A 24,398-nucleotide genomic window follows, 5' to 3' on the forward strand; every position below is an offset into this window, starting at 1 on the left:
CTTATACACACAAGTGTAAGGGGATAAAGAATATGTACATAAAGATATATGAATGAGTGATGGTACAGAGCGGCATAGGCAAGATACAGTAGATGGTATCGAGTACAGTATATACATATGAGATGAGTATGTAAACAAAGTGGCATAGTTAAAGTGGCTAGTGATACATGTATTACATAAAGATGCAGTAGATGATATAGAGTACAGTATATACGTATACATATGAGATGAATAATGTAGGGTATGTAAACATTATATCAGGTAGCATTGTTTAAAGTGGCTAGTGATATATTTTACATCATTTCCCATCAATTCCCATTATTAAAGTGGCTGGAGTTGAGTCAGTGTGTTGGCAGCAGCCACTCAATGTTAGTGGTGGCTGTTTAACAGTCTGATGGCCTTGAGATAGAAGCTGTTTTTCAGTCTCTCGGTCCCAGCTTTGATGCACACCTGTACTGACCTCGCCTTCTGGATGATAGCGGGGTGAACAGGCAGTGGCTCGGGTGGTTGTTGTCCTTGATGATCTTTATGGCCTTCCTGTAACATCGGGTGGTGTAGGTGTCCTGGAGGGCAGGTAGTTTGCCCCCGGTGATGCGTTGTGCAGACCTCACTACCCTCTGGAGAGCCTTACGGTTGTGGGCGGAGCAGTTGCCGTACCAGGCGGTGATACAGCCCGCCAGGATGCTCTCGATTGTGCATCTGTAGAAGTTTCAGTACTACAATGCCCCAATGCACAAAGCGAGGTCCATACAGAAATGGTTTGTTGAGATCTGTGTGGAAGAACTTGACTGGCCTGCCCAGAGCCCTGAGCTCAATCCCATCGAACACCTTTGAGATGAATTGGAACGCTGACTGCGAGCCAGGCCTTATCGCCCAACATCAGTGCCCAACCTCACTAATTCTCTTGTGGCTGAATGGGAGCAAGTCCCCACAGCATTGTTTCTACATCTAGTGGAAAGCCTTCCCAGAAGAGTGGAAGCTGTTATAGCAACAAAAGGGGACCAACTCAATATTAATTGCCCATGATTTTGGAATGAGATGTTCGACTAGCAGGTGTCCACATACTTTTGGTCATGTACTGTATTTTTGCGTCCTATTTTGGAAACTGCGGTTCGTTCTATGCGCGTGCGTGAAACGTCACTGCTGTATGCGGCTGAGGGGGGTGGCAGGGGCATTTGCTGCTGATGAAATTGTGAACGGCCTCTGTTCTAGCTAAATATTGGCAACATATTTTGTATGTTTGACACATCTCGGAGCATCTTGTGACGGTCATCATGTCTTTGGAGTGCGTTGGGATGGTAAATACATTTCGAGAGGCCGGGAATAGCTGAAGAAATTTTAAGCAAACAGACTGAATATGTTCCTGACACAGGTGGATGATTCTTGGAATAACGTTAAGTTAGCTATCTTGGATTCGAAACGTATGGAGAAAAACACCAAACGCGGATGTAAATGAGAATTATTGACAAAACGAACAAACTAACTTTACTGGGAAGATTACATTTGACAAAATGTCCTCATAGCCAGTCCAATTTAGTTTCAGAATCAGAGATTGACAATTTGGCTTGTTAGCTAGTTAACGTTTGCTAGCTAATTAAAGCGTCCTTCAAGATATGAGAGTGGGGATGTTTGGAAGCGTTAAGTCAATGTTATTAAACATGTCAGTCAGTAAGCAAGCCTAACTATTTCAATTGGACATGCCTTATGTAAAAAGAGTCAAGCGTTGTTAACTAGCCAAGTTAGCTAGAAAGCTATTTATTTACTCACTCCCAAGGTTGGCGTATTTTCATCCACTGGCACGCACTGTCAAGTACATCGTAAATCGCATTGGCTAAAAGCTAGCTGGCTAGCCTGTTACAATGGTCACACTTTGCAACCAAATTGTGGATAACTTTTTGGACCTTGTTAGCACATGTTAACTATTTAAAATAACTTTAACGCGTTCGTGGTATTTATTGCATCCAATTTATAGCATGAATCTCATGTTATGCTAAATATTTTCTAACTGATGTGTTAGGCAGTCAGTTGTGTGAGCAAGAAGGTCCCCTCGCGTTAGTCCCAATGCAATTAATGAGTGTTTTAGATAACACGCTAAATTGATCAAGTCACTTAACTATTACAGGAACTCATCTTTTTGTGTGTATCGCTTCACGTTTTTTTGAATCATAGCGACCTTTTATGACGTTAGCCTGTTGTTGCCTCATTATTATGTTGGTTCTTAGAACATTTCTATTTAGTTTTAGCGCTATTTTAAGTCACATGTCACCAATAAATTTGTTGAATTCCAAAGTACAAATCAAAGTTCATAATTCTATGGAATTAATTATAAATTAATCTGAAAATGCAAATTTGGCTAGTTGACAACATTTAAAAAGTGCATGCTTAGACGGGGTAAATGAGTCGTGGATCATTTAGGCAACAACTAGGGCAAGTAGACAAATCAATAAATATGGGAAGTACACTGGTTTTAAGCACTAAGGTGTTTACACAGTGCTAAAATGTCATAAATTCAAAACGAGACAGTGAAGGCAGGTGTTTTATTTACCATCAGGCAACATCTGCCCATGGATCTCGTCAAGGACGTTGTCTATCGTGTAGAATAACAATATTGAAATTGAGGAAGAATTGGATGTTTGCTTTGAAATAAATTATAATTTTCTAGTTTACTGGGGAATTAGCTATCTACTCAAATGGAACATACTCTGATGTCTAGCCCTCTGGGATATTCAGAGTGGGATTCAGAACGCATACCCTCCCATGGATTCCTCCTCATGGATTCAGACAAAGGAGCCATGCTGCCTCAGAGAGAAAGTGATCAGACAGGTTTGGATTTCCAGAAAGTCAACCAGGGTGTATCTCTAAGCCTGGAAGAGCTTTTTCAGGAGAACGCCTTAAATTTAGATAGCCTTTTCAGGACCTCCACTTACTCTGGTGGAGACCAGATCTTGCCCTGGGAGGGATGTCAATCTAATCATTCCCAAGATGTCCCCCTGGGTAAACCAGCAGAGGTATCGCCTCTCAAAGACAAAATTGAGGAACAAAACAATGTCAGTGACAGCCCACTACCTGGGCTTTTATTCTCCAAAATGGCTAATTTGTTCAGGGACATCTCAGCCTGCGACGAACAAAATCCACCTGTGGGTGACAGAGACCCTGTTACCTGTCACAGGGAGCTGATAACCCTCAGTGAACATCCTTCCACTGTGAAGGTTTCAGATAGGACTCCAGATACTAACACTGAGGCGTCCTCTTTGTTGATAGTTCACCTCTTATCTGAACACTCCCCTTTTCCCTCTGGCCCTGCTCCTTCAGATGAGGTAAACCCACAAGGTGTCTGTGAGAAGCTTTTATTTCCATCTCTGGATCAGGACAGAGGCCAACCTCCTCCCTTGCAAGGTGGGGAGACTGTGCCACCTGAAAATGGGGACAAATGTTTATTCCTAGGACCTGTGACTAATCTGCCCACAGTCAGTAACATTACCTCAGAAGGTTTACTTGAGAGCAGCCTCTCACACAACACCATCCCTTTTGACCGCCCTAGCCTATCTCCAGAGGTTCAGGTGGGATCTGTGCCTTTGCTGGATCTGGAGGTTCCCGACTGTGGCCCCAGCCTCTACCCTACTCATCTCGACTCACCTACCTGCACGGGTGCTCCATCAGATTCAACTGCAGAGGATTCAGAGCAGGAACACACGTTGGCTACTACAATCCTGACTCTCTCAGACCACAGAGGTGAGGGGGACTCGGCCCTCCTTCTGAACTCCTCACCATTGATTGAACCCCTGTTGCCAAAGGTACTCTCTGACAGAGATGCTTCGATCCTGGGTCACCTGCCCAGTGGCTGTAGCTCAGATAAAAATGGCTCCCAGGATTTGATGGAAGACAAAATTATCTTTGATGTTACTAAACACGAGGGAGAGGAGGAAATGGCTCTGGATCAGTGCAATACCTCAGATGCGCTACGTGATGAGGAAACTTGGGACTTGAAACTACCCGAGGCTATACAGGGTGACGATGAGGTAAGGTTGGCAGACTTGGACCTATTTGCCAGAACCACAGATTGTCACAAACAGGATAGTTTTGATGGCCTGGTTCTGGAGATGAATGGTTTGTCTTCTGAGTCTGGATGGACAAGTGAACAAGCAGTGGAGAATCTGTCACTCTCTAAGATGGTGGGGTCTGACTCCATGCCTGTGGTTCCCATAGTGAATCGGAGAGAGGAAGACCCGTCACCTCTGAAGGTCGTGTTTGATGCTCTGGACCAGGATGGGGATGGATTTGTACGCATTGAGGAGTTTATGGAGTTTGCTGCTGCCTATGGGGCTGACCAGGTGAGACACACCTCCTTTTAGATTTTAGTCTGTGTGTTGTTTTTGTTATTCTGGTCCCAGTCAGTGGAGTATTGAGTATAAGGTTATGGTTAATTGGCAATATGAAAGAGTTCTGTATGCTTGTCAACCTAGAGATCATGAGGCTCATTCTAAATGATTTACTATTGATTCTCCACTTTACGTTAGAAAGCTTCCTTTAAAAGCTTAGTTAATTACATAAACTGAAATCCATCCCTCTATCAGTGTTTCATCAAAGGGTTTCATTTGTAAGCTATTTTGTACGAAAGGCTGGGCAGGCAAGCTAACTGGTAGGCCTTTGCTAATGCTAATTATCACAACCAGTTTCAGAGTAAAAGAAGCCTAGATTATACACGTCAGGCAACATATTATCACATAGAATAGGCATACACTCTTATTTGTTCAAATGCTTTTCTTTTCCATGATGGGGGAGCTCACTGGTGGTTTACGTTACCCCCAAATGCGATAGAACCATAATCCTGAACACTATGGCTTTGCTGAGCAACACAGGCTATTTTATAATTCAAGCCCTAAAGGCAAACCTCCAGCTTTGATTTATTTTATCAGCAATAAAAGTAAACTAGACTACAAAGGGTTTGTTAATACACTATTGGAACATGACCAGACAAGGCTTGAGAATATTTTCATGCTCTATAGCTTGGTTTTGACGTGAATTATGTGAGGATGGTCAGTGTTCAAGAGCTGGGATTTGGCATGAACGTAGTGATAAATCTGAATGAAAACATGGCGTGAAATAAATTCTGACAGGGCTGGCCTAGTACCTTCAGCCTTCTTATTCAACAAAGCACGCCACAAAGATGACCAAATGTATCATTAGGCAACATACCTCATCCCATTGTACTGGATAATCTCGTGAAATGTTTGCTCTGTCCTGCCCCACCTGTGACCTTCACCCATTCTCCAATCTCTCCAAGGCATCTTGCGTTACACCCAGGACTATCACTTCAATTATGTGGTTTTACTTAGGAAATGTTGCCATGTCAAGAAAAACATACAAACACCCTCCACTGCTGTTGGGCAGTGGTGTTGATGTGCTATTATCTGTACATAAACAACAAAGTTATAAAGGTGTCAGGTTCCTCTGTTCAACATTCTTGTCTTTGTGCCTGTCTCAGGTCTGTTTTATAACAAGTAGACCTAGGCCTACTTCCAGTAAAGCACCCAACCTTTCAGTTGCCAATAACAGGCACAAGGTTGGATGCAAATACCAGTGTAACTGTCCCTAAGGCTAGGGGAAGCCAAACTTCCCCTAAAGTAAATTGAATTGCCAAAATTATAACATAATTAGCTGACAGTAGTCTATACATGAATAAAATAATTCAAAATAGGCTTCTACACTAGAAAGCATGATTTGGCCACAGAGGATCATTTACATATTTTTTAAATGGATTGTTTTAATGCTACAGCATACAATGACATTCTAGATGATTCTGTGCTTCCTTTGTGGCAACAGTTTGAGAAAGGCTGTTTCCTGTTTCAGCATGACAATGGCCCCGTTCACAAAGCGAGGTACATACAGTGGTTCATCAATTGAATGTTTTGAGATTATGCCGCTGGGTTTAGAGGTAATTTGTGGTTTAGTACATTACCCTGCGTCACTGCTTCATTGCTCCAGACCACCACAAGGGGGAGTTAGAGCTCTGATTATGCTTTTGGGTCCCAAGGCCTAATGCTTCTCTACCAGACAATGAATGGGCGATACAAACCAAGTAGAAATTGATAATTGTGCACGACTTCAACATTGGATTTAAATTAACTGAATGATGAAGAATGTGATTGAATTTAGAACAATGGTGTAAGAATTGCTATTCCTCTGTCCTGCACGCACACTCCAAAAAATACATTTTTTTTCTTTTTGGACTGCAGCATATTACTTACTAAAACTGTTGTTACACTAAGGTTTTTATTCAAAGAGAAACAAAAATGTTTATTATATTCTAAAGATGTGTTGACTGAATATACACCGCTCAAAAAAATAAAGGGAACACTTAAACAACACAATGTAACTCCAAGTCAATCACAATTCTGTCAAACTGTCCACTTAGGAAGCAACACTGATTGACAATAAATTTCAAATGCTGTTGTGCAAATGGAATAGACAACAGGTGGAAATTATAGGCAATTAGCAAGACACCCCCAATAAAGAAGTGGTTCTAGGTGGTGACCACAGACCACTTCTCAGTTCCTATGCTTCCTGGCTGATGTTTTGGTCACTTTTTAATGCTGGTGGTACTTTCACTCTAGTGGTAGCATGAGACGGAGTCTACAACCCACACAAGTGGCTCAGGTAGTGCAGCTCATCCAGGATGGCACATCAATGCGAGCTGTGGCAAGAAGGTTTGCTGTGTCTGTCAGCGTAGTGTCCAGAGCATGGAGGCGCTACCAGGAGACAGGCCAGTACATCAGGAGACGTGGAGGAGGCCGTAGGAGGGCAACAACCCAGCAGCAAGACCGCTACCTCCGTCTTTGTGCAAGGAGGAGCAGGAGGAGCACTGCCAGTGCCCTGCAAAAGGACCTCCAGCAGGCCACAAATGTGCATGTGTCTGCTCAAACGGTCAGAAACAGACTCCATGAGGGTGGTATGAGGGCCCTACGTCCACATGTGGGGGTTGTGCTTTACAGCCAAAGTTTTGGCATTTGCCAGAGAACGCCAAGATTGGCAGATTCGCCACTGGCGCCCTGTGCTCTTCACAGATGAAAGCAGGTTCACACTGAGCACATGTGACAGAGTCTGGAGACGCCGTGGAGAACGTTCTGCTGCCTGCAACATCATCCAGCATGACCGGTTTGGCGGTGGGTCAGTCATGGTGTGGGGTGGCATTTCTTTGGGGGGCCGCACAGCCCTCCATGTGCTCGCCAGAGGTAGCCTGACTGCCATTAGGTACCGAGATGAGATCCTCAGACCCCTTGTGAGACCATATGCTGGTGCGGTTGGCCCTGGGTTCCTCCTAATGCAAGACAATGCTAGACCTCATGTGGCTGGAGTGTGTCAGCAGTTCCTGCAAGAGGAAGGCAATTGATGCTATGGACTGGCCCCAGACCTGAATCCAATTGAGCACATCTGGGACATCATGTCTCGCTCCATCCACCAACGCCACAGACTGTCCAGGAGTTGGCGGATGTTTTAGTCCAGGTCTGGGAGGAGATCCCTCAGGAGACCATCCGCCACCTCATCAGGAGCATGCCCAGGCATTGTAGGGAGGTCATACAGGCACGTGGAGGCCACACACACTACTGAGCCTCATTTTGACTTGTTTTAAGGACATTACATCAAAGTTGGTGGTTTTCCACTTTAATTTTGAGTGTGACTCCAAATCCAGACCCGTCATGGGTTGATAAATTTGATTTCCATTGATAATTTTTGTGTGATTTTGTTGTCAGCACATTCAACTATGTAAAGAAAAAAGTAGTTAATAAGAATATTTCATTCATTCAGATCTAGGATGAGTTATTTTAGTGTTCTCTTTATTTTTTTGAGCAGTGTGTGTGTGTGTGTGTATGTATGTGTGTGTGTGTATATATATATATACATATATTACACACACACATTATCCGTTATTTAACTAGGCAAGTCAGTTAAGAACAAATTCTTATTTTACAAGCCTACCGATGGAACTGTGGGTTAACTGCCTTGTTCAGGGGCAGAACGACAGATTTTAACCTTGTCAGCTCTGGGATTCAATCCAGCAACCTTTCAGTTACAATGATCTAACCACTAGGCTACCTGCCACCCCTAAATAGTTAAGGCCGATTCCAGCCTTACTGAAGCACCCCCAGATCATCACCGATCCTCCACCACATTTCACAGTGGGTGCAAGACACTGTGGCTTGTAAATCTCTTCAGGTCTCACACCCACTGTGAAATTTGGTGGAGGATCGGTGATGATCTGGGCCACAACGGTGATGATCAAGTCACATACAAGGTTGTCCTGGAAGAAAACTTGCTTCCTTCTGCTCTGACAATGTTCCCCAACAGGACAATGCTTTCCAGCAGGACAATGCTCCATGCCACACAGCCAGGTCAATCAAGGTGTGGATGGAGGACCACCAGATCCAAGACCCTGTCATGGCCAGCCTAATCTCCAGACCTGAACCCCATTGAAAACCTCTGGAATGTGATCAAGAGGAAGATGGATGGTCACAGGCCGTGCTGCTAGAATTTTTGAGCCAGGAGTGGCATAAAGTCACCCAACATCAATGTGAAAAGACTGGTGTAGAGCATGCCAAGACGCATGAAAGCTGTGATTGAAATTCATGGTTATTCCACCAAATATTGATTTCTGAACTCTTCCTAAGTTAAAACATTAGTATTGCGTTGTTTAAAAATGAATATGAACTTATTTTATTTGCATTATTCTATGTCTGACAACACTGCATCTTTTTTGTTATTTTGACCAGTTGTCATTTTCTGTAAAAAAAAAAAAGACCAGTTGTATTTGGGAAGAATGTTGTCAGTAGTTTATAGAATAAACCAAAAATGTTCATTTTACCCAAACACATACCTAAGTATGTAAGTAGTAAAACCAGAGAAACTGAACATTTTGCAGTGGTCTCTTATTTTTTTCCAGAGCTGTATCGGTCATGGTCCTGAGTGGCGCAGCGGTCTAAGTCAGTGCAAGAGGGATCACTACAGTTCCTGGTTCCAATCCAGGCTGTATCATATCCGGCCGTGATTGGGAGTCCCAATAGTGCAGCGCACAATTGACCCAGTGTCATCTGGTTTTGCCGGGGTAGGCCATCATTAAGAATTTGTTCACTAAGAATTTGTTTTTAACTGGCTTGCCTAGTGAAATAAAGGGTAAAGAAATATATACTTCTATATAATGTCTTACAGAGCCTTTTCATAAGTCCACTTAAGTTTCTTAAACTGTCTTCTGACTGTGATTAGAGCGATGTTGTGCTCTGATGCCAGCAGTTTGCAGACTGTATTTGCTGATCGCCCATCATTTTCAACCATCTATCTGTGAGTCGATGGCTTGAGTAGTCTCGCTGGAAATTGTAATGAAAGTACTGTACAAAGTAAATATTTTTTATTATGGTCTGACATGTCTGCAGAAATGCAGCAATTTTGTAATGTGTTTTGTTTGGTAAATTGTTTTGTAAATATGAATTCACATTTGTGGTGCCACTAAGTAAACAATTAATTAAATCAATATTGTTATTAAAATATTTTTTTATAATGGAGGGGGGTTGGACAGGGAGTTAAAAAAAATGTACCCCAAAAGTTTCTTTGAGGAACCGTTATAAAGTTCTTCTAATAAACGTTATCAAGTGTTCTTTGAAGAACTTATAAGGGTTCCCCCACAGTTTCAATTTGAAGAACCCCCTGAAGGATACGCCAGAAACCTTTTCTTTTAGAGTTAGGAGTAAATAGTCAACTATTTCAGCATTGTTTCGCACTGCTCTGAGACAAGCAAGACTACTTAATAAACATATACATTTTAAAAGTAATTTTTTATTAACCCTGTGTTGTAATTGTATAAAAGCCCCTTAGATATTAATTTAGACCCTTCTAAGTTTTATGGATCTGCCAGTATTTTCATTTAGAGATTCCAGTAAAGAAATGTGTATGTAGAAGGTTAACTTTCTTCACCAGTTCTCTTACCATTTTGTACAGTTGTGTGGTTAACCTACCAGTTGGTGTAACTGTAATGTTATTTCTCTTGAGAGGAATTTTGCTCTTCACTATCACAGTATTAAACATTTTCAAATGCATTAATTAATTCAATTGCTTTAGCCGACATGTTTCGGTTCATCTGATGAAGGATTGACCCGATCTATAAACCCAGGACAATAGTAAAACGGCCATCAAGCAAAACAGACCAATGAAGCACGGGTAAACGGTGGGAGTAACTATGACTCTCTTAGGACTGGGTAGGGTAAGGGGGCCCACGCCCTCCTTTTCTCCCTTCCCTCGGCGCAGGGTTTTGGGCCGGAAGGGTGGCTTTGGCTCTCGCCAGAGTTAGGATCTTCAGGTCGCCTGGGTTGCGACCGACCTGCTCCTTCCCCCCTTTCCCCGTTAGGTACGGCTGCATGGCGCACCCCCGTTCCCCGTTAGGCACGACCGCATGGCGCACCCCCAATATCAAGGTGCACATGGGCCTATTTATATCATGAATATGAATTCAGAGGGCAGAAATGATTAAATATTAAAGCATCTCACTAAAGGCGTCAGTCATACAAAAGTTATACTTAAATCTGAACTGGTTGGAGGTTATAAGAGTACATGTCCATAAAGGCTAGATGATTTTTCAAGCTTTTCAAACATTCATAGATGACCAGCATGGTAAAATAATATAAACTGTGGTTATAGAGTGTGCAACCGGTCAGCATTTTAGGAGTAAATTCCGTTGGCTTTTCATAGCCGAGCATTCAGAGATCAAGACAGCGTGTGAGAGAGAGAGAGGATCGTAACACACAGTAACGCATGGAATATAGCAATACGTTTAATATGCAATGCAGATCACCTATTACCCTTCTCAGAGTTTTAAGAATTGTGTGTGTTAAGTTATTTGTGACATTGTGGCATTTAAAGCACATTGAAGATAGGCTATTGCTTCAAATCCTATTGCTTCTATCTGCTTGTGATCAACTATTTCAGCACCGTTTCACGCTGCTCTAAGACAAGCATGGGGACTGGTCTTGATAAATCAATGAGATTTTTATTTTCACTGAATATCCGTTTGGGTATTGGTTAGACTACAATTAGGGTGTGAAAATGTTAGGATTATTTTGCTCTTAGTACTGTAGCCTACTCCCCACCAGTCATGTTGTACAGCGCCATATTTTCCTAACGGAAACCCTGATATAAGTTTTTCTTGGAATAGAAACACCATAATATTAATCAAATTAATTAAGCTACATTTCTTAATCAATCCCATATACTATGTTCTTACAAAAGGTTTTAAATTCTCTAGTACAGACAATATTAAAGACTGTCAAATGCTGCTCAAAGTGATCAGACTATCACTAACTAGCATTAATGGCAACAATGGCTGACACTTAAATAACGTGCCAAGGTGTGCTGCAGTATGACGCAACCTTTACAGGAAGAACCACTGTACAGAAATGGTTTGTCGAGATTGGTGTGAAAGAACTTGACTGGCCTGCACAGAGCCCTGACCTCAATTGGAACGCTGACTGTGAGCCAGGCCTAATCGCCCAACATCAGTGATGACCTCACATCCAGGCTCTGGCTGGGCCACTAATGGACATTCAGAGACTTGTCCCGAAGCCACTCCTGTGTCGTCTTGGCTGTGTGCTGAGAGTCATTGTCCTGTTGGAAGGTGAACCTTCACCCCAGTCTGAGGTCCTGAGCGCTCTGGAGCAGGTTTTCATCAAGGATCTCTCTGTACTTTGCTCCATTCATCTTTCCCTTGATGCTGACGAGTCTCCCAGTCCCTGCCGCTGAAAGACATGATGCTGCCACCACCATGCTTCACCGTAGAGATGGTGCCATATTTCCTCCAGATGTGACGCTTGGCATTCAGGCCAAAGAGTTCAATCTTGGTTCGATCAGACCAGAGAATCTTGTTTCTTGTCCTTTCTGTGCCTTTTGGCAAACTCTAAGCGGGCTGTCATGTGCCTTTTACTAAGGAGTGGCTTCCATCTGGCCACTCTACCATAAAGGCCTGATTGGTGGAGTGCTGCAGAGATGGTCTCCCATCTCCACAGAGGAACTCTGAAGCTCTGCCAGAGTGACCATTGGGTTCTTGGTCACCTCCATGACCAAGGCACTTCTCTCCCAATTGCTCAGTTTGACCTCTAGGAAAGGTCTTGGTGGTTCCAAACTTCTTCCATTTTAAGAATGATGGAGGCCACTGTTCTTGGGGACCTTCAATGCTGCAGACATGTTTTGGTACCCTTCACCAGATCTGTGCCTTTACACAGTTCTATCTCGGAGCTCTACTGACAATTCCTTCGACCTCATTGATTGGTTTTTGCTCTGACATTCATTGTCAACTGTGGGACCTTATATAGACAGGTGTGTGCCTTTCCAAATCATGTCCAATCAATTGAATACCAAAGGTGGACTCCAATAATGTTGTAGAAACATCTCAAGGATGATCAATGGAAATAGGATGCACATCGACAACAGCCACCCTCGAAGCAGCGTTACCCATGCAGAGCAAGGGGAACAACTACTCCAATTCTCAGAGCAAGTGACGTTTGAAGCGCTATTAGCGCTAACTAGCTAGCCATTTCACATCACATCGTTACACCAGCCTAGTCTCGGGAGTTGATAGGCTTGAATTCATAAACAGCAGAGCTGCTGGCAAAATGCACAAAAGTGCTTTTTGAATGAATGCTTATGAGCCTGCTTGTGCCCACCATCCCTCAGTCAGACTGCTCTATCAATTCATAGACTTAATTATAACATAATAACACACAGAAAGTCATTCATATGGTCGAATCCGGAAACTATCATCTCGAAAACAAAACATTTATTATTTCAGTGAAATACGGAACTGTTCCGTATTTTATCTAACGGGTGGCATCCATCAGTCTAAGTATTCCTGTTACATTGCACAACCTTCAATGTTATGTCATAATTACGTAGAAATTCTGGCAAATTAGTTCGCAATGAGCAAGGCGGCCCAAACTGTTGCATATACCCTGACTCTGCATGCAATGAACGCAAGAGAAGTGACACAATTTCACCTGTGTCACGCGGGACTAGGTGGGTGTGCAGGAATCAGATGCAGAGAGAGAGTAACGAAGTAAAGTGCTTTACTATTGCACACCAAACTGATAAGCCCAATACAATACAGGGCGCAGGACACTATACCAGACAACCCAAAACCACAGGGTGTCCAGTATAGAAAATAAAATACACTACGAACTAATATGTACACATGTAACAAAGACAATCCCGCACAAAACAAGGGCGGGTCAAACTACTACATATAGGGAAGCTAATTAAACCAAAATACACACAGGTGAAACTAATAAGACAAAACCAACAGACAAACGAAAAAGGGATCGGTAGCGGCTAGTAGGACGGTGACGACGACCGCCGAGCACCGCCCGAACAGGGGAGCCAACTTCGGCGGAAGTCGTGACAACCTGGTTAATATTGCCTGCTAACCTGGATTTCTTTTAGCTAAATATGCAGGTTTAAAAATATATATTTCTGTTTATTGATTTTATGAAAGGCATTGATGTTTATGGTTAGGTCCTTTTTCGCGATTGCGCACTGCATCGTGAATATGCAATGCAGGACACGCTAGATAAACTAGTAATATAGTCAACCATGTGTAGTTATGATTGATTAAGTTTAATGCTAGCTAGGAACTTACCTTGGCTTCTTACTGCATTCGCGTAACAGAAGAGTGTTGGACTAGTTAACCGTAAGGTTGCAAGATTGAATCCCTGAACTGACAAGGTAAAAATCTGTCTTTCTGCCCCTGAACAAGGCAGTTAACCCACCGTTCCTAGGCCGTCATCAAATAAGAATGTGTTCTTAACTGACTTGCCTAGTTAAATAAAGATTAAATAAAGGTGTAAAAATTTTTTTTTTTTTTTAACAATATTTTTTTCCTATTGTTATGAAAACTTGAAATCGGCCCTAATTAATCGGCCATTCCGAATAATCGTTGACCTCTAGTCCTAACCTATATACAGATAATGCTTGGTCATTCCCTCCTTGCTCAGCGGTAATCCAACCTTCTCAGTAATGAGGTTGCAGAAATGCATTGCTCTTTCTGGTGTCTGCACCATAAATCATGTGAATGAGTGTGATGCCATGCCATAAACAAAATATAGCCTAAAAAGGTCCATAAAGGCATGAAGCATAACAGTGTGGGCCTATAAAGTTTGTTTATAGCAACTTATCTTCTCTATGTGGTAAATGTTGTAAATGTTGTCGTTCCTTGTGGCTTTTTATTTTGCCTATAAGCTTCACAAATAATTGTATTTTCCTTGTGGTGAAAGCTCTTGGCAAGTCTCTTGTGTGTAACCAAAAATGGTTCACAAGTAGGTCTGAGCAGAGGAGAATTCATTTCTAGCCTAGCTAACTTCACACTGCTCGGCCTGTATAGGACATTCCCTGAATTGATCATTGTAGATGGGTGAAGAAATTGCATGTATGGTGTGATATCAGATATCTGATATTTGCATTGTTATCGTGATCCTTTAATGGGGCCTCAGAGTTGAATGCAAATCCCTTCCCAGAATTATTCCAGGAAGAGGTCTTGTGGTGTGACAATCAGGCAACAGTGTGGCTGAGTGGGAGGAGAGAACAGTGAACAAGAAGAGGACAGATAATACAGTGCCTTCGGAAAGTATTCACACCCCTTGACTTTTTCAAAATGTTGTTGTTTTTCAGCTTGAATTTACAATGGATTAAATATAGCTTTTTTGTCACTGGCCTACACACAATACCCCATGATGCCAAAGTGGATTCATGTTTTACATTTTTTTATTGTTACAAATTAATTATACATGAAAAGGGGAAGGCAAGCCTAAATAAGTTGAGTAAAAATGTGCTTAACAAGTCACATAATAAGTTGCATGGACTCCCAACTGTGTGCGATAATAGTGTTTAAAGCTGCAATATGTAAATGTTTGGGCGACCTGTCCAAACTCAAATAGAAATGGATGTTATAGATCTGTCATTCTCATTGAAAACAAGTCTAAGAAGCGGTATCTTTTCTATGTGCTTTTTCTGTGTTTCCCTTAAGTTTAGTTTTTTACTTTCAGTTTTGTACACTAGCTTCAAACGGCTGAAAATAAAATATTTTCGGTTTTGGAAAATATATTTCACAGCGATGGTAGAATGATTCTCTACACTATTCTTGCTTATTTTGTCACATAAACTGAAATTAAGCGAATAATTCTAATTTTAGCATCCAGGAAATGGCAGCATGATTACTGCATAGTGCATATTTAAGGTTTTTGAATGACTACCTCATCTCTGTACCCCTCACATACAATTATCTGTAAGGTCCCTCAATCGAGCAGTGAATTTCAAACACAGATGAAACCACAAAGACCATTTTTTTTGTTGCCATGCTTCGTAAAGAAGGGCACCTATTGGTAGATGGGTGCTGGTCTCACCCACTCTCTTACTCGAGGTGTGAAGAGAGGTGTTTCCTGTGTGTTATAGTGACCCTGCCCTCAGGTCGACTGGCCTCATTCTCTGCTATTAAAATATTTGCAACTGCTTTAAACGACCCATCTATTCACTACCACCCACCCCCCTGGTCAACCTAATTTATGGAAGATTTGCATAGCAGAGATGGGGAGCAGGAAGGGCTTGACTGTAACATTTAACCTGAACTCTTACATAATTTTAGTGTTAAACCACAAAACAAGGCAAACCGCTCCCATCTCACCTCTATAACGTCAGCTGAGTTTAATCGACTAGCTGGAAACATATGTCGGTCTATCACCTTGAGGGCTGTAAATCTCAGTCAATCGACAGTTTGCTAAGAGTTTCAGCTGCTCCCGCTCTGTAGTCGTGGCCAAAAGTTTTGAGAATGACACAAATATTATTTTTCACAAAGTCTGCTGCCTCAGTTTGTATGATGGGAATTTGCATATCCTCCAGAATGTAATGAAGAGTGATCAGATGAATTGCAATTAATTGCAAATTCCCTCTTTGCCATGCAAATGAACTGAATCCCCCAAAAACATTTCCACTGCATTTCAGCCCTGCCACAAAAGGACCATCTGACAGCATGTCAGTGATTCTGTCGTTAACACAGGTGTGTCAATCATGGTTAACTGCAAGGAAATACGTGCCGTCATCATTGCTTTGCACAAAGAGGCTTCACAGGCAAGGATATTGCTGCCAGTAAGAAAGATTGCACTTAAATCAACCATTTATCGGATCATCAAGAACTTCAAGGAGAGCGGTTCAATTGTTTTGAAGAAGGCTTCAGGGCGCCCAAGAAAGTCCAGCAAGCGCCAGGACCGTCTCCCAAAGTTGATTCAGCTGCGGGATCGGGGCACCACCAGTACAGAGCTTGCTCAGGAATGGCAGCAGGCAGGTGTGAGTGCATCTGCATGCACAGTGAGGCGAAGACTTTTGGAGGATGGCCTGGTGTCAAGAAGGGCAGCAAAGAAGCCACTTCTCTCCAGGAAAAACATCAGGGACAGACTGATAAGTACAGGGATTGGATGGCTGAGGACTGGGGTAAAGTAATTTTCTCTGATGAATCTCCTTTCTGATTGTTTGGGGCATCTGGAAAAAAGCTTGTCCGGAGAAGATAAGGTGAGCGCTACCATTAGTCCTTTTCCAGCATGACGGAGCACCTTGCCATAAGGCAAAAGTGATAACTAAGTGGCTCGGGGAACAAAACATTGATATTTTGGGTCCATGGCCAGGAAACTCCCCAGACCCTAATCCCATTGAGAACTTGTGGTCAATCCTCAAAAACCCACAAATTCTGACAAACTCCAAGCATTGCTTATGCAAGAATGGGCTGCCATCAATCTGGATGTGGCCCAGAAGGTAATTGACAGCATGCCTGGGCGGATTGCAGAAGTCTTGAAAATGAATGCTCAACACTGCAACAATGGACTCTTTGCATCAACTTCATGTAATTGTCAAATGCTTGTAATTATACTTCAGTATTCCATAGTAACATCTGACAAAAATATCTAAAGACACTGAAGCAGCAAACTTTGTGGAAATTAATATTTGTGTCATTCTCAAAACTTTTGGCCACGACTGTAAGCTGTTAGAGATGGAGCTCACATTTTCTAAGCAGAACGACTGTTTGGATGTATGTAACCGATTCAAAAGTGCAGAACAGGAATGCCTATTAAAAAAATGCAAAAACCAGTCAGGGTTGTACTTTGGTTTTGTGTCATCTATTCTCATGCTGAAGTTGAAGGTTTTCCCAAGGCCTACGCTTGTGTTTTGCCCACAAACTTCCCTACCCTCCCAGCTAATTGTAAATGATACATGCATGGAATGACACCGTAATGAGTATGGGACATTTTTAATCGCAACATACTGCACTTGTATCTCTCATTTCTAGGAAAAGCCTGATCATATTCTGGGTTGCCAAGGGCACCACAGTTAAAGCTCCAGGGAACGACTTTTAAACTTAACCCCCCAAAAATGGAAGAATTTGGGTCACAACTAGAAGTGATTCTTCTTCTGAGCCTATTCTTAAGAAACCAAAACAATGAAGTGCATTCCAAACATTCCAAGACAATGTCTATAATGCTAAAAGGTCTACAATGCTCTTGAGGTCTATGCCAAATACATCATTGGGGTGTAAAGCACACACACTTGTTGGCCTATCTCCCTGGATACCACCTCACTTGTTGCCAGGTTACCCGGGGAATGGATGTGGGACATCAAATAAATTATTGATTGTACAGTGTCCTGTCATTTGAGTGCCGGGTTAGGTGCACACTGTGTCTTTGGTTATATAAATCTTTATTGCTGCAAGTTGGGCATTTCAAGTTGTGTAGCCAGGTTTTGTTTCTGTGTTTGTGTGTTTTGCTTTATGTAGGCCTAGAAGTGTTGGCCTTGTGTTGAGGGAGGCAAAACACTTGGAGCTCAACCCTGGTTACCTTGCCTGAGGACACTGCAACCCTGTAAAATTGAAGCACATATTTATATGTACATTTTATAAAAGAGTTAAGAAATCAATGTCTACATGTGCAGAAACAAATAACTTTTGTATTGGTTCCTATTGTCTCGTCTTGGAAAGAAACATCCCAGTTGAAGTAGCCTAACCACAGAAGCCTCAGTGAGACAGTTTTGTGATTTTGACGATTTTCAAGGATGTTTTTACAGTCCTAGACATTTTTCCATGACGTGACTAAGCTCAATGAAATATCAGTCGTTTTAGGTAGTTCATTTTCAGATGTACTCTGAGATAGCAAAGCCACAACCTTTTCAATTTGGATGCTGTCCCCTGTTTCTTAATTCAATTTGCTCAGTTTTACCCTGTGTGCTCATTGTCTGTTACATCACGTTCATTTGGACAGAATGCAATCTGATTTATTCATAAAGCATTCAGGCAACAAAGCTGATTTAAATATAGTGTGAAGTGAGCTTTATGATTGATGTGTTTGAAAGGTCTCTCATGGTTGTCTATATTACAGGTGAAGGATCTGACCAAGTTTCTGGATCCTAGTGGGCTGGGGGTGATCAGCTTCGAGGACTTCTATCGAGGAATCACGGCCATCAGCAATGGAAGTGAGTCAGAGGATCTTCCTTTCGAAACTGGGATGACGATGATTGCCATCACATCATAGTTGGACTTTTATTTGGAAAATTAGGCGGATGTGCTTTGACTGACATGCCCCATTTTGTCCTATTGTCAACATGCCACTGGTGCAGGCCTTTGGAACATCTACATTTTAAAAAGTAAAAAAGATATATGCTGTGTTCGAATACTCATACTATCCACACTAACTGTACTATTTGTGTCGTGAATTGAATATATGGTCATATGCTTAATGGTCATAGTATGGATATAGTTAGTATGCCAAAAGTTCCCAGGTGTCGTACTAAATTTGCCCAAATATGAAGTATACACGCAAAGGACACTATTTCTGTACTTTAGGGCCCATAATGCAGTTCTTCAGGAAATGGTCGTGGCTTCACATCGTTTTCAGATTTGAAGAAAATGGCAGAAAATATGGAGCCTAAGTCCAACGATAGTGGATACAAATTCATTGCTTTAACCTCTAGAGTCGAGCAATCCCGTATCCGGGAGTGTAATTATAGCCTCAACCTCAAGCTCATTACCATACCGCAACGTTAACTATTCATGAAAATCGCAAATGAAATGAAATAAATATATTCACTCACAAGCTTAGCCAACACTTCTAGGCCTCACCTCAGATTTTCAAAATATGCTTTTCAACCATAGCTACACAAGCATTTGTGTAAGAGTATAGATAGCTAGCATAGCGTTAAGCCTAGCATTTAGCAGGCAACATTTTCACAAAAACAAGAAAAGCATTTACCTTTGAAGAACTTTGGATGTTTTCAATTAGGAGACTCTCAGTTAGATAGCAAATGTTAATTTTTTCTAAAAATATTATTTGTGTAGGAGAAATCGCTCCGTTTTGTTCATCGCGTTTGGCTAAGAAAAAAATCCGAAAATGCAGTCTCTACAACGCCAAACTTTTTACCAAATTAACTCCATAATATCGACAGAAACATGGCAAACGTTGTTTAGAATCAATCCTCAAGGTGTTTTTCACATATCTATTCGATGATAAATCATTCGTGGCAGCTGTGTTTCTCCTCGAAGCAAACGAAAAATACACGCAGCTGGAGATTACGCAATAATTGCAACGGAGGACACCAAGCGGCCACCTGGTAGATGTAGTCTCTTAAGGTCAATCTTCCAATGATTTGCCTACAAATACGTCACAATTCTGTCGACACCTTGGGGAAACGACAGAAAGTCTAAGCTCATTTGTGACCCATACACAGCCATATAAGGAGACATTGGAACACAGCGCATTCAAAATCTGGGGGACTTCCTGTATGAAATTTCATCTTGGTTTCGCCTGTAACATTAGTTCTGTGGCACTCACAGACAATATCTTTGCAGTTTTGGAAACGTCAGAGTGTTTTCTTTCCAAAGCTGTCAATTATATGCATAGTCGAGCATCTTTTCGTGACAAAATATCTTGTTTAAAACGGGAACGTTTTTTAACCCATAAATTAAAAGAAATTAATTAATTAATATCCAAGAAGTTAACTAATTATGACAAATGTTAACAAATTGTTGAGCAATGTAATAAAGTAGTTCCTTTTCAAATAAGCTACCTTACATGTTATGTTGGCTGACAATTTGTTAGCTACGCTGTCCTTAAAAGCCACTTAGCATATCATTACAGCAGTATGTACCGGTATGTTAGCTAGCTACCTAACGTTAGTTGGTTACTTATATATCAAACTTGCCAGTATATTAACTATAGGCTAACTAACTACCCAATGTTTATTGACTTGATTATTCACATCATTCTTAGCTAAATGGTATAGTCGTTGTGCGTTCTCAATGGACATTCCGGTGCTTTCATAAATTCGCTCATCTTAAATAAGCATGCCCCATTCAAAAAATGTAGATCCAGGAACAGATATAGCCCTTGGTTCACACCAGACCTGACTGCCCTTGACCAGCACAAAAACATCCTGTGGCGTACTGCATTAGCATCGAATAGCCCCCGTGATAAGCAACTTTTCAGGGAAGTTAGGAACCAATATACACAGGCAGTTAGGAAAGCTAAGGCTAGCTTTTTCAAACATATTTGCATCCTGTAGCACAAACTCAAAATAGTTCTCGGACACTGTAAAGTGTATGGAGAATAAGAACACCTCCTCCCAGCTGCCCACTGCACTGAGGCTAGGAAACACTGTCACCACCGATAAATCCACTATAATTGAGAATTTCAATAAGCATTTTTCTACAGCCTGCCATGCTTTCCACCTGGCTATCCCTACCCCGGTCAACTGCCCTTCACCCAAATCCAGATAGCTGATGTTCTGAAAGAGCTGCAAAATCTGGACCCCTACAAATCAGCCGGGCTAGACAATCTGGACCCTCTCTTTCTAAGATGATCTGCCGAAATTGTTGCAACCCCTATTACTAGCCTATTCAACCTCTCTTTCGTATCGTCTGAGATTCCCTAAGATTGGAAAGCTGCCGTGATCATCCCCCTCTTCAAAGGGGGAGACACTATAGACCCAAACTGCTACAGACCTATATCTATCCTAACCTGCCTTTCTAAGATCTTCGAAAGCCAAGTTAACAAACAGATTACTGACCATTTCAAATCCCACCATACCTTCTCTGCTATAGCAATCTGGTTTCAGAGCTGGTCATGGGTGCACCTCATCCACTCTCAAGGTCCTAAACGATATCATAACCGCCATCGATAAGAGACATTACTGTGCAGCCGTATTCATCGACCTGGCCAAGGCTTTCGACTCTGTCAATCATCACATTCTGAACTGCAGACTCAACAGCCTTCGTTTCTCAAATGACTGCCTAGCCTGGTTCACAAACTACTTCTCTGATTGAGCTCAGTGTGTCAAATCGGAGGTCCTGTTGTCCGGACCTCTGGCAGTCTCAATGGGGGTGCCACAAGGTTCAATTCTCGGGACGACTCTGTTCTCTGTCAATGATGTCGCTCTTGCTGCTGGTGATTCTCTGATCCATCTCTATGCAGACGACACCATTCTGTATACTTCTGGCCCTTCTTTGGACATTATGTTAACAAACCTCCAGACGAGCTTCAATGCCATACAACTCTCCTTCCGTGGCCTTCAACTTCTCTTTAATGCAAGTAAAACTAAATGCATGCTCTTCAACCGATCGCTGCCCGCACCTGCCTGCCTGTCCAGAATCACTACTTTGGACGGTTCTGACTTATGTGGTTCTGACTTATGTGGACAACTACAAATACCTAGGTGTCTGGTTAGACTGTAAACTCCTTCCAGACTCACATTAAGCATCTCCAATCCAGAAATAAATGTAGAATCGGCTTCCTATTTCGCAAAAAAAGCATCCTTCACTCATGTTACCAAACATACCCTCGTAAAACTGACCATCCTACTGATCCTCGACGATGTCATTTACAAATTAGCCTCCAACACTCTACTCAGCAAATTGGATGCAGTCTATCACAGTGCCATCTGTTTTGTCAACTATGCCCAATATACTACCCACAGGTCATCATCTACAAGTCTTTGCTATGTATAGCCCCGCCTTATCTCAGCTCACTGGTCACCATAGCAGCATGCGCTCCAGCAGGTACAGTGGGGCAAAAAAAAAAATCATCATGGGTACACTTCAACTATGACAGACAAAATGAGAAAAAAAATCCAGAAAATCACATTGTAGGATTTGTAATAAATTTATTTGCAAATTATGGTGGAAAATAATTATTTGGTCAATAACAAAAGTTTATCTCAATACTACGTTTTCTGTAAATCTTCACAAGGTTTTCACACACTGTTGCTGGTATTTTGGCCCATTCCTCCATGCAGATCTCCTATAGAGCAGTGATGTTTTGGGGCTGTTGCTGGGCAACACGGACTTTCAACTCCCTTCAAAGATTTTCTATGGGGTTGAGATCTGGAGACTGGCTAGGCCACTCCAGGACCTTGAAATGCTTCTTACGAAGCCACTCCTTTGTTGCCCGGGCGGTGTGTTTGGGATCATTGTCATGCTGAATGACCCAGCCACGTTTCATCTTCAATGCCCTTGCTGATGGAAGGAGGTTTTCACTAAAAATCTCACGATACATGGCCCCATTCATTCTTTCCTTTACACGGATCAGTCATCCTGGTCCCTTTGCAGAAAAACAGCCCCAAAGCATGATGTTTCCACCCCCATGCTTCACAGTAGGTATGGTGTTCTTTGGATGCAACTCAGCATTCTTTGTCCTCCAAGCACGACGAGTTGTTTTTACCAAAAAGTTATATTTTGGTTTCATCTGACCATATGACATTCTCCCAATCTTCCTCTGGATCATCCAAATGCTCACTAGCAAACTTCAGACGGGCCTGGACATGTACTGGCTTAAGCAGGGGGGACACTTCTGGCACTGCAGGATTTGAGTCCCTGGCGGCGTAGTGTGTTACTGCTTTGTTACTTTGGTCCCAGCAGGTCATTCACTAGGTCCCCCCCGTGTGGTTCTGGGATTTTGTCCACAACTGTTTGAGGTTGTGGACAGGTGTCTTTTATACTGATAACAAGTTCAAACAGGTGCCATTAATACAGGTAACGAGTGGAGGACAGAGGAGCCTCTTAAAGAAGAAGTTACAGGTCTGTGAGAGCCAGAAATCTTGCTTGTTTGTAGGTGACCAAATACTTATTTCCCACCATAATTTGCCAATACATTCATTAAAAAATCCTACAATGTGATTCTCTGGATTTTTTTCTTCTAATTTTGTCTATCATAGTTGAAGTGTACCTATGATGAAAATTACAGGCCTCTCTCATCTTTTTAAGTGGGAGAACTTGCACAATTGGTGGCTGACTAAATACTTTTTTGCCCCACTGTATATCTCACTGGTCACCCCAAAGCAAATTCCTCCTTTGGTTGCCTTTCCTTCCAGTTCTCTGCTGCCAATGACTGGAACGAACTGCAAAAATCACTGAAGCTGGAGACTCATGTCTCCCTCACTAGCTTTAAGCACCAGCTACCAGAGCAGCTCACAGATCACTGCACCTGTACATAGCCCATCTGTAAATAGCCCATCCAACTACCTCATCCCCTTACTGTATTTATTTATTTATCTTGCTCGTTTGCACCCCAGTATCTCTACTTGCACATTCATCAATCACTGCACATTAATTGGTATATAGTAATTACTTCGCCACCATGGCCTATTTATTGCCTTACCTCCCTTATCTTACCTCATTTGCACACACTGTATAGACTTTTTCTACTGTATTATTGACTGTATGTTTGTTATTCCATGTGTAACTCTGTGTTGTTGTATGTGTCGAACTGCTTTGCTTTATCTTGGCAAGGTCACAGTTGTAATTGAGAACTTGTTCTCAACTAGCCTACCTGGTTAAATAAAGGTGAAATATTTTTTTTTATAAAAAATAATTATCTACTCCGATTTCAGAGCACTCTCGTCTGAGTTTACCAGAGCAGAATAATGAATTTATGGGCACTCAACACCGGTTGAATTTGGTCAGTGACAGTTACCATTGGCAAAAAAAGCTAAATTAAATTGTTGCCAGCAACACAGTTAGTCATAGTTAGTCATGGATAACATGAAAACTGCTAACAGAAAGCTGGATAACATAAAAACTGCCTAACCAGCTCTTCTAGGGCGAGTAAAATGGTCAGAGTGGTCACTCTCATTTGTGTCTGGAAGTAGCTAGCAAGCTAGCCAACGTTAGCTTGGGTGCTTGATTGCTATTGTAAGGTCAGAACGCTCAAATCAACCCTACTTCTCGGCCCAAGCGCCCAGTGTGCATTCCAAGAGCGATACGCTCTGAATTTACAAACAGACAATCTGACAACTCTGAATTTACGAGCGCACTCTGGCACTCCAGATTGAATTTAGGAACAAACCTG

General features: G+C 42.1%; 1 protein-coding gene across 2 annotated transcripts in view; it reads left to right on the plus strand.

The window, feature by feature from the left end:
• The first annotated feature begins 1,131 nt into the window (after nt 1-1,131).
• The window catches only part of LOC109870593 (rab11 family-interacting protein 3-like), a 98,237-nt gene continuing 74,970 nt past the window's right edge, over nt 1,132-24,398 (plus strand). The window contains exons 1-2 of one of the 2 annotated variants that reach the window (XM_031804968.1): nt 1,132-4,331; nt 18,441-18,534. In XM_031804968.1, the coding sequence (XP_031660828.1) occupies nt 2,691-4,331; nt 18,441-18,534 (1,735 nt within the window). In that variant the 5' untranslated portion in view covers nt 1,132-2,690. The remainder of the gene's footprint in view (nt 4,332-18,440; nt 18,535-24,398) is intronic. The other variant, XM_020461167.2, reaches the window with a different exon arrangement.

The sequence above is a fragment of the Oncorhynchus kisutch genome, linkage group LG25, assembly GCF_002021735.2.
Source record: "Oncorhynchus kisutch isolate 150728-3 linkage group LG25, Okis_V2, whole genome shotgun sequence".
NCBI classification, from domain to species: Eukaryota; Metazoa; Chordata; class Actinopteri; order Salmoniformes; family Salmonidae; genus Oncorhynchus; species Oncorhynchus kisutch.